Source organism: Onychostoma macrolepis, chromosome 07 (assembly GCF_012432095.1).
Source record: "Onychostoma macrolepis isolate SWU-2019 chromosome 07, ASM1243209v1, whole genome shotgun sequence".
In the NCBI taxonomy this organism is placed as follows: Eukaryota; Metazoa; Chordata; class Actinopteri; order Cypriniformes; family Cyprinidae; genus Onychostoma; species Onychostoma macrolepis.
The window spans coordinates 41,313,504-41,324,477 of NC_081161.1; the positions used below are offsets into that span (position 1 = coordinate 41,313,504).

Here is a 10,974-nt window from a genome sequence, read left to right on the forward strand (position 1 = left end):
TATTGGACATTCTCAATTGTGAATATGAGATTGATCTGAAGAATGAATGCTGTATCAGATGCAGATAATCATGATTGCTCAGTCAGTCTCTCTCATAATACTCTAACAACACATGATATGCCACTTTTAATACAGTAATACAACAAGCTTTTAATAAAGTAACTCAACGTTCCTTCGTTACTAGTTCTAAAGTGATGTTTTAGAATTAGTAACAGAAGCTTGGGCTCAGCTGTTAAACTGTCAAAATGAGATATGGCTGTATATCGGCAATTTATTAATATTAAATATTTATAGAAATTTAAATATTCATATAGATTGCAATTATATATTAAAAGTAAAAAAAAAGATTATATTAAAATGAATATTGATATATTAATACAAGCTGGGAGCCACTAGGAACTTAAATAAATTGATTAATTGTATACTGATTTAAATAATTAGTATTGCATTTGGTGAACTACTGTGGTATTTAGTACACATGCACCAACACTGACTCTGGGTCGACTTTTCCTGATCTTGTTCTCACATTTTTCTGCATAAGTTCCTGTCTTCTCTCAACTATTCTTATCAATAAACAGGCCATTTCTATTTGGTATGGCATCTTTCTACATTCACTAGCACCACACCAGCAGCTGCAGAGAGATAGTGTCACACAGGGACTATATGAATCCAGCTGTTATCTGTCCATGCGGAGACACATCTGCTCTTACCCAGTGTCCTCCTCCCAGTAGTAATATCCTCTCGTCTGGTGAGAGTGGCCCATCTTTTCTCTCTGAGTGGTCCTCATGAACACCCCGGTCTTCCTCGTATCTTTGGTAAGGCGGTTGTGGATGTCGGAGATTATGGTGAACTCTGTGCCTTTAGGGTAGCAGATGCCCATGTTTATCCAGTCATTTCTGGAAAAGAAGCAACAACACTGCAGTATGAGTAAAGCACGCTAACTGAAGACTGGCAGACTCGAGGTAGTGTATTAGTATTAGCATCAATCACTAGGGGGCGCAATAGTCCTGGTTCAGAGGATCTGGATAATTTGGAAAGCAAGATGCTGTGCATTTTATTAAATATAATTAATAAACTGTGTTATGAATGTTGCTATTTGAATCTGGGATTGACATAAAAGTATGAATGATGTGTTATGCTTTATTCTGGCAGCTGTTCGTGAAGCTCTGGATTATCCTTTGTTTAAAAAGTAAAATATTCACATAAATTTCAACAAAGAAAATGAAAGAAACAACAGCATGCAGTTCTTAACTGTTTCTTAATTAAGTAAAAATTGCTTTATGTTTTTACAAGTAATTATTCAAGACAAATAAACAGTCAGTAATTAAACAAAGTACAAAGAAACTAATTACAAGCAAGTCGGCATAAATAAAGATACTAAGAGACAAATGAAGTAAAGTGTGCTTAAAATATTCAAGTAAACATTCAGAAATGAAACTAATAATAAAGCAATCACATTCAGAATGATATACATTAATTACTGTCATAATATGATAAATTAATAGTGATTATGTTGGAGTTTTACTGACAAGCAGATTTTTAATTAAACACAGCTGTACAGTTTTTTTTTTTTTGGCCTAATTTAGTGTTCACATTTGATCCTTGTGAGCTCATTACAGCTACTTAAGTTATCCAGCCAAGAGCAGTGAGTAATTTCCATGATTTGCTGTTAATATCGTGGTTTGATTATAATTAATGACACAGCGACAGGTCTATTAGACTGCATTTACACCCGAAGGCCTCATATACATATTCAGATGAGGCTAGAAATATTGGCTGATGTTCTAAGCACTCCTCCGATCTACCATTGGTTGGACAAACGGAACGCCCCGCCCCCAAATTCCTTACAGCTGTCGATCTATAGAGGGCTGTTATAGAAGAAATGGACATGTGATCAGCTAAGGACGAAATAGAAGGACAACCTTTTTTTCACATTCAGTATGACTATACAATACTACTATTACTACTACAACGAATTATTATTATTAAAAATAATATTTTTATTTTATTATTTAAATTATGCATTTTGAAAAAATCAATAAAGAAATTGCAATAATACAAATAAAGAAAAAAATCAAATAGACTGCATTTATAATAATAATTATTATTATTTAAATTATACCAATTAAATACATCAATAAAGAAATATACTACTATTGCAACAGTACTAAAAAATTTTTTTTAAGTATTTAATAACAATTATTATCAATAATAGTAATCATTAATAATAGCTCCAATAGAAAACTATAGAGCTTATTTATTTTGATGGAAAACTGCTGAGAGACCCTAAAGCTGCTCTCTTGCTGACAACAGATATCAATTATTAAATCATTGAACACTTTGAATTTTGACAACAAAAAAAACCTTGAACCTGAGTGAAGTAAAAACTAGCAAGACTATACTGTGATGCAGAAATTATGTATTTTTGTAGGGGTAAACCTGGAAACAAGATGCATTTCAGCACTTTCAGTTCAATTGTCCTGAAGTCAGTGTGTTTTTAAAGGATTGTGTGGTGTGGTGAACACACACCCAAGATAGACTATATATCTCAAACTTTCAAAAAATTTATTTATTTTTTAAATAAAGATTGAATGAGTTTTCAGGAGCTTAGTACTGGTAATGTTGAAGTCATGCAACTGTGGTATAGTTTGTTTATAGCCTACGTTTAGCTTTTTACTTCTGGTGATCGTATTTAGGCTTCAATTTGTGAAGACTATCATGATTAACCAAAACCTGTAAGAACCATCAACTTTTGTCAGTCACAGACCTTATTTTCAGCATTAATCAAAAAGCCAATGAAAAAATCCTATTGGGTTTTCGTCGAGGTAACCAGGGTAATGTGAACTTCTGGGGTGGCCTACAAAAACACGTGCTCACTGCAGCACACAGTCAATGCAGTCCATCTTTTGCTGACCTGTTGAAGTTGATGAGCCAGATGGTGACCTCGGCAGGAGCTGCTTGGTCCCAGTGCATGGTGTATCCTTTACCCAGCATGACCACAGGCTGGAATTGCTGGTAGTGGTTCCTCTTTCCCAGAGCACCAACCAGCTCCAGAGGCTTGTCTGGATACTCATCCTTCACCATCTTCATGTTCAGGTTGGCTGGGTTTCGGGTCTGGACATAAATCTGGAGGGGGGTATTTTGCATGGTATTTAAGTGCGTGTGAAAAAACCCCAGAGTGTTTGACAGCTTTGACAGATTTATTGCCTTTCTCTCGGAAAACAATTTTCAAAGAAGACTAAAGGCCCATTCACACCAAGGACGATAACTATGAAGATAACGATATAGTTCTAAAAAATCGTTCTCAATATTAAAGTGCCCCTATTATGGATTTTTGAAAATGTCCTTTCATGCAGTGTGTAACACAGCTCTAAGTGAATGAAAACATACTGCAAAGTTTTAAATCTGAAAGTGCACCGTGTATAAAGTTATTGTCTCTCAAAAGAAAGAGTCGACTCTGAATCATTGAAACGAGTCATTTTTAAAATGAACCCCAAGCTGTTTCATGTTGACGTCAACATGAAACATTAGCATATTGCCCGCCCACTTGTTGGTCTTTTCGTGTTGGTCTGAATGAAAATGCAAATTCATTCTTTGCCACTAGGTGCTGCTTTTGGAGCGGTAAAAATAGCGGTTTCCCCGGTAACGCTGTACACAAAGCAGCACTGCAAAACAGGGATTAAAGGCATAATGGAATGAAAATGAGACCAATCAGACCAATCACCGCAGATTAGCGTCACGCAAAGGAGGGATTTGGAAAAATGAATCGTTGAGCGAATCGTTTGGGAGTCGTTGAGCAAGTAAGGTAAAAATAAATGCATATTATAAGACAATGAAAGTGTTTTTTGACCTTGCATGCATGTCAACCTGTTGTTGGGGACTCCCAAAACCAAAATATGAACCTTAAAATAAGAGTCCACACCACAGCTATAACGATAATGGCACAGAAAAACGATATCGTTGGAATCACTTTAAGAACGATTTTTTTCCAGCTGATGAATGATAAAAACATTGACACCCAATCAGAATCCATCCTGCTATAACGAGCTCGTGAATTTAAAGCAGCAGATGAGCATGCACTGAGAATAAACAGACGATATCGTCTGCTGGTGTGGATGCTAATATCTTTATCTTAATAGTTATCGTTCTTTGTGTGAACAGGGCTTAGCAAGGTTGTCTGGCTTTGTAAACACAGTTCTTGGAATGTACTGAACAAGGTGCTGCTGTTTGCATGTAGATGCTTGTGTACCGACCGGCTGAATGAAGGCCGCTGACACCAAACATGGGAATGTTTTGGGAGTAACAGGAGGGTGTGGGTCGGACTCACCTGGGCGTAGTGCCCGCTGCAGATGGCAGCTCTCCAGTCAGGGATGTCAATGCAGTCGGGGTGTCTCAGGAGCCAGTTGTCCTCTTTGACTAGGAAAGCACCCGGGTATTCGCTCACCGAACCGTCGATGTCATGGAAAATGGTTGTCTTGTCGCCGTCCATCTCCATCTTATTGAACCAGGGGCCCGGTTCACCAAAGAACACGCGTGAGGTGATCTAGAGCCACGATTACAGAAAAGGGAACGGCAAACATGGGAAATTAGGAAATTATTTATGGCTTGTCTGTATTCTCTGAATACAATTTTTGATGTGTTTTCTGTACTTTTCAAATCAATAGCTGTAACAGATCACATTTAGTAACAGTTTTGGCAAAAATGTGGTTCTACATCTGATCTGCATTTAAACATCTTAATTTAGAATATTTTACATGATTTATTTATATATTTACACCTCCTATACCATTTAAACATTTGGGGTCAGTAAGATATTGTTAATGTTTTTGAAAGTGTCTTATGCTCACCAAGGCTGCATTTATTTAAATAAAAAAAATACAGTAAAAAAAAGTAAAATTGTGAAATATTATTAAAACTTAAAAAGACTGAATTGTAATATATTTTAAAATGTAATTTATTCCTGTGATGCAAAACTGAATTTTCAGTATCATTACTCCAGTCTTCAGTGTTACATGATCCTTCAGAAATCATTCTAATATGCTGATCTGTGATCAAGGGAACATTTCTGATTATTATCAATTTTCAAAACAAACAAAAATTAAAATAAAATAAAACAAAACAAAACATTTTATCAGAATTATTTGATGAACCAAAAGATTTTAAAGTATTTATTTAATATATACATTTTTTTAAAACATAAATGTCACTTTTGATCAATTTAATTCAGTTAAATTCAATTTATACAATTTAATTACATTTCTTTAAAAAATCTTTACAAATTGTACTGACGCCAATTTTTTAACAGTAGTGTATATTAAATATCCATTTGCATATTTGGATATTCTGGTTAATTAAACACAATTAAAAAAATTAAATGAAAGTAATATTATAATAATATTATTTATTAATATTTATGACTCTAAACTCTGATTACTAATTCTCACACCTGTGTGACCACATTTGTTAGATTCTATGTTACTGTGGCAAGATGCAATGTTGCTCAGCAACCATAAATCCCAAAAATTCCAATTTGTTACATTTATATTAGTTCTTTTATGTTTTGACTTGTTTGGGATGCATGTATTCATGTTTCTTTGTTGTTGTCATATGGAAATATCATAAGTATATATACTTGCGCAAATTTATCATCATAAACAATGCTCACAATATCTCTACTGTCGCACATTATGCACTGCCACACAATCCTAATCAGATTTCTGCTCAAGACTGCTGCAGCCAATGAAGCCTCATATCTGACTATTGGAAGTGACAGGAGGGTGGGAGAGAGATGATTATAACCAGAGGAAGGACAACCTCTGTCAGTGAGAAGACGCTCTAAAATGTTATAATCCTCTTTGACATCCTGCACAAAATCAATCAGAGTTCCTGGAATAGCTCAGAGACAGTGACCCCATCCACTGTTATTAAGCAGCACAAAGAGCGCTGACATACATTTTGTCACAGGGTCAGAGAGCACAGAGGTCTGGATGATAGCAGACATCGCTCGAGGGGTGGTGCTTACCGGCACGTCATTGAAGGTGATGTCAGTAACGTTGTTGTTCGGGCAGCTCTGCCATGAGTTGTTCAGGCGGAAGCCAAAAGCGCTGGTGTGTCGCCCGTCGAGAGCGATGAATTTGCGGAACGTGCAGTTCTGGATGTTGATCGGCCCGTCGTAGATTTGCATTCCACGAATGGGGAAGTCCCTGCAGGGCAGACGGCAATGACATCCATGAACTGGTTTACACTCATCAAATAATGAATTTATTCCATGTAATGCAATGGACAGAGGAGAGTTTAAAATCTGAATCAACTAGATGCACTAAATGAGAAAAGGTCATTTTATTATTATTTATACTACAGTTTATTAATGTGAATGTTTGAATTAGCCTCTAATTTAATTTTTTTTCTTTGTTTTTTTAGTAATTTTGTTATATACTTTTGTTATTTATTTATTTTAAATAAAATAATTATTTTATTTTATTTTTATTTTAGTTAAGTTGTAGTTTATTTTTATCTCTAGATAGTAATTTTAGTGATTCAACCTAAACTTATTTTATTGAGTTTCCAATGCAAACATTTTAATTTTTGTTTAGTTTTTCATATAATATTTGTTTGATTTTTTTCAGCTTTATCTCAATTAAAAAAAAAACACAGTATATAAGACATAGTTAATAGTTTTGCTTTAATGACAATAACAGTGAATTGAATAACAAAAATATTGACTTATAAGCATTGATAAAATATTATTTTTTTGCCTTGCCTTGAGAAAAAAAAAAATCTTGTGATAACGTGATTGATATAGCTTTTTTAATGTTGTTATTGTTATTATTATTCATACTATTTGAATTAGCTTTTATTTTTATATTATCAGTAATTATAGTTCGTTTTTTTTGTAATTTTGTTGCTTTTGTCATTTTTTATTCATTTTTTAAAATATTACTCTTTAGGTTCAATTTATTTTCATTATAGTTTTAGTTAGTTTACATTTATTTCCAGTTAGTAATTTTAGTGATTCAACTTAAACTTATTTCAGTTCGCTGCCAATGCAAACTTTCAATTTCTTTAGTTTTTCATGTAATATTTCTATTTATATTTCAGCTTTATTTCAATGAACAAAATGTTTTTAATAGCTTTAGTTAACGACAATAACCCCAAATTGAATAACAAAATAATGATTTATGCTTTCATACATTATTACTTTTTGCTTTATCTTGGGAAGAAAACTTTGAAATGACTGAGATAACTTTTTACTTTTATTATAATTATTATTATTTTCATTATTTAAAAAAGACTAGCGTATGACCTCTGTGGGTTTAGTCATATGGAATGAAGCGTACTGCTGTTCTTACTATTTTCCTCCTCATTTTGAACAGCTATAACTTTCTGTCCCAGTGGTGGAAACTCGCCAAACTTGGCATGCATGAAAGGTCTGGGGGTTAATTATATTTTCTTTCATTTTGGGATGGATGGTCGCCTAGCAACTAGCAGTTACATTTTCAATATTTGAAACATCCGCTGGCCTGTCTGAGCTTAAAATTTCACAGTCCTTCTCATGAGTGATAAATTTTCCCAAAGGACCCATAAGTTTCGCCCTGTAAGTTGTTTTATCATTATTTATGGAGATTTTTTTTTGCATGGCATCTTTGGATAGCCAGTATAAGTTTGCATAATTGGGTTTTTTCTGAATGTTCACATTACAGTGCATGACTCTCAATGCATCTGATAATAATGTTAAAGGTGAAGCGTAGTGAATTTATAAATTACAACTAGCACAAAATTGCAATTTTGTTGAAATCAATTGATTTTGCAATTCTGTTTGCTGCCACTTCACCTTTAAAATGTGGCTAATCCTTTTTAGTGACGGCTGAATTGTCAAATTAAAGCTCTTTTCCACAATCTAAAAGAATAATGCTTGAAGTTTAAAGAAGAATGCACCTGACACTTTTAAGAGAAAAAGGGAGAGATTTTTTTTTTCTTTCAGCATGACTCTCATGGGTGCAATAAAGATGGTGGTAAAAGTGTTTTATCATTCAATTTTTGTACACATCCATCCAAAATCCAGCATTTTCTATAGGAGCAGAAGACAGAGAATATAAAGTGACAGGTGCTGAGCTGCAATATTACAGATGAAAGTCAAGCACATGAAATCCTCAAGCCCTGTCAGGTATAAAGGAGTCTAGAGATAAATTGCTCTGAGACGTCAGAGAAAACAAAGTAAAAGCTGAAACTTTGGATTGATTTCTTCCCAATTGTAAACACAAAACTCACTAAGCATATTTCATCTTTACAGCAGTTTCCTCTACCGGCTGAATTCCACTAATTGTAGCTTGCAGCTATATTTATTTTCGCTATTTAGTTTACTGTAGGTGAAACTACACACTTAACCTTCAGTCAACATGAAGTCAAAATAGACTTTCTTAAAGGAATAGTTCTCCCAAAAATGAACATTTACTCACCCTCAGGCCATCCAAAATGTGGATGAGTTTGTTTCTTCATCAGAACAGATTTGGAGAAATGTAGCATTACATCACTTGCTCACCAAATGATCTTCTGCAGTGAATGGGTGCCGTCAGAATGAGAGTCCAAACAGCTGATAAAAACATCACAATAATCCACAGTCCAGTCCATCAGTTAACATCTTGTGAAGTGAAAGACCATGTGTGTAAAAAATAAATCCACCATTAATGCATCAAACCATTGTTTCCATCTAAATAAAATATGAGTCCATAATAACGCTTCCTCCTTCCTCCAAGTCCATCTCCTGATGACCTCTCACATCACAATCCAATGACATATTTGTTAATGAACTGCTTCAGACTGTTTTCACTTGTAAACAGCGCTTAATCTGTGCATATTTCTCTCCTGATTCAGAAGAGATGACTTTTTCACTGGAAAAAGCAATATTATGGATAGAAGACTTATTTTAGCCTTTGATTTTCTTACAGATGCACAGCTTTTTGTTTCACAAGATGTTAACTGATGGACTGGAGGGGTGTGGATTGCATGTGGATTATTGTGATGTTTTTTTTGTCAGCTGTTGGACTCTCATTCTGGCGGCACCCATTCACTGCAGAGGATCCATTGGTGAGCAAGTGATGCAATGCTACATTTCTCCAAATCTGTTCTGGTGAATAAACAAACTCATCTACATCTTGGATGGATTGACAGTTAAGAAATTTTCAGCATTTCATTTACATTTTTAGGTGAACTATTCCTTTAATAAATATTCATGGTCTTATTTCAGAGAAACAACAATGCACTTTATTCCTTTTTGATTGACATTACAATGTCTTGATCCAATCAATTCCTGATGGATAAAATCAAGCCCTACCCAACATTTTTTAACTTTGATTATCTTGTCGCATATAAATGGCAAATATGCGCATATATTAACAGAAGTAAATTGGTTGCAAATGCAGATTCATACTGACAACTCACTTAAGCCTACAGGCAACAAGTAGCTGAAGGCTCTATCAATGTTTTGTCATTTGTAACGATTTCTTTCAGTGTTTTAAAAACAGTTCTTTCAGTTCACCAGCTCTAGGACAGCTGTGATATCTCAGGACAGCTAATTCAGTGATATCTGTCAGATAATGGGCATATTTTCTGAGTGACATTCCACAAAATATGGCTTACAGCACCTTCAAGACGTTTCTGGGAAAAATGTGGGCATTAATAGGTCAAAGTCAAAACCAAGGTCGGAGTGATTTTTCTCTTTGCAAGGCCACTGAAACGAACAAATGTCTCCCTAGAAACCTTGGTGCACACTTCCACACCATTCACAATGCTTTAAATAGTGTTTTCAAGTGCAAAAACAAGATAAATGGTAAACTGATGTTCACGACACTCACACTCCTCTGGGCAGAGACCTGCCGAGATGATCGGGGCCGCCAGGACCCCAGGATTGATCAATCAAGTCAGGCATCCCTCTGTTCCCGCTCTCTCCCACAAACAGAGAGTTCTTCACCTCCTGACGGGAGCCGTCGTCATCCGGGAAGGTTCCTCCACTGCGCACGAACACAGAAGCACAAAGTGAGAAAAACTGCGTGCGAATCCACACCTTTTGAGAATAAATTACTTTCACATTCCCACAAAAGCCCTGACTCCTTCCCTGCATCTTAAGAAGACGCCCATATAAGGCATTTTCCAATTACAGGCAATACGCCCTGCACTATAATGAATTCAGCAAATATGAACACATTTCATTTTTAGACTGCTGAAATGTGTGCAAAGAAAATAATAAAACAAAGGAAAAATGGTGATTAGCCGGTTTACCTGGCGAGAGTCAGGCCGATTCCATTATCAGCGAACCTGCGTGCAATTAAGATGAAGGAACATGTCAATGCTGACCGCATGCCATGCACACCTCAATAACGCTCAACAGACAATCACAACTGACTCACATGCATGATTGAAGTCATAAATCTGAGCCAGAGATGACAACAGAATGAGAATTGATTTGCCAACTGTAGTTATTTCACTGAAGCTCTGTTAAAACCCTCACAAGCATAGAACTTTTAAAAATGCAGTACATTTAAATCATCAATTTTAATGAAGTCCTTCAGTGGACGTTGCATTTTATCATACAGTGATAATTCAGATTCATCATACAAAAACAAATATTCTTGTTAAACAAGATACTAAACTTTTATCTGGATAAAAATAAAACAAAACAAAAAACTAAATGAAATAAAATGCTGCATAAATTAGATAAATATCACACAATGGCATAAATACCAGTGGAAAATTTAAGAATAAATGTCCCATCTGGCTTGGATTGAAACAAAACAAAACAGGCTCAAACTATGTCCACAATCACATAATTACCTGTGGGAATCGTCACATTAAATTATTGAAAAATAAAGTAAAGTAAAATAAAATGAAATAAAATAAAACTTACTGGCAATCGTCCAGCCAAACGTCTCCTCCTCTCAGCCATGCACCATGGTCCTGGTTCTTGTAGGCCACAAAATG

At 35.0% G+C, this 10,974-nt stretch overlaps 1 protein-coding gene across 5 annotated transcripts in view; it reads right to left on the bottom strand.

Annotated features, from left to right (window-relative positions):
- LOC131543563 (cell migration-inducing and hyaluronan-binding protein-like) overlaps positions 1-10,974 on the bottom strand; it is a 141,644-nt gene that overhangs the window by 10,288 nt on the left and 120,382 nt on the right. For all 5 annotated transcript variants that reach the window (XM_058781022.1, XM_058781025.1, XM_058781023.1 and 2 more), the window contains 7 exons: positions 10,901-10,974; positions 10,276-10,311; positions 9,852-10,007; positions 6,023-6,203; positions 4,328-4,543; positions 2,915-3,126; positions 711-896 (listed from right to left, as the gene is read on the bottom strand). The exon at positions 10,901-10,974 is cut by the window's right edge and continues 58 nt beyond it. In XM_058781022.1, the coding sequence (XP_058637005.1) occupies positions 711-896; positions 2,915-3,126; positions 4,328-4,543; positions 6,023-6,203; positions 9,852-10,007; positions 10,276-10,311; positions 10,901-10,974 (1,061 nt within the window). The remainder of the gene's footprint in view (positions 1-710; positions 897-2,914; positions 3,127-4,327; positions 4,544-6,022; positions 6,204-9,851; positions 10,008-10,275; positions 10,312-10,900) is intronic.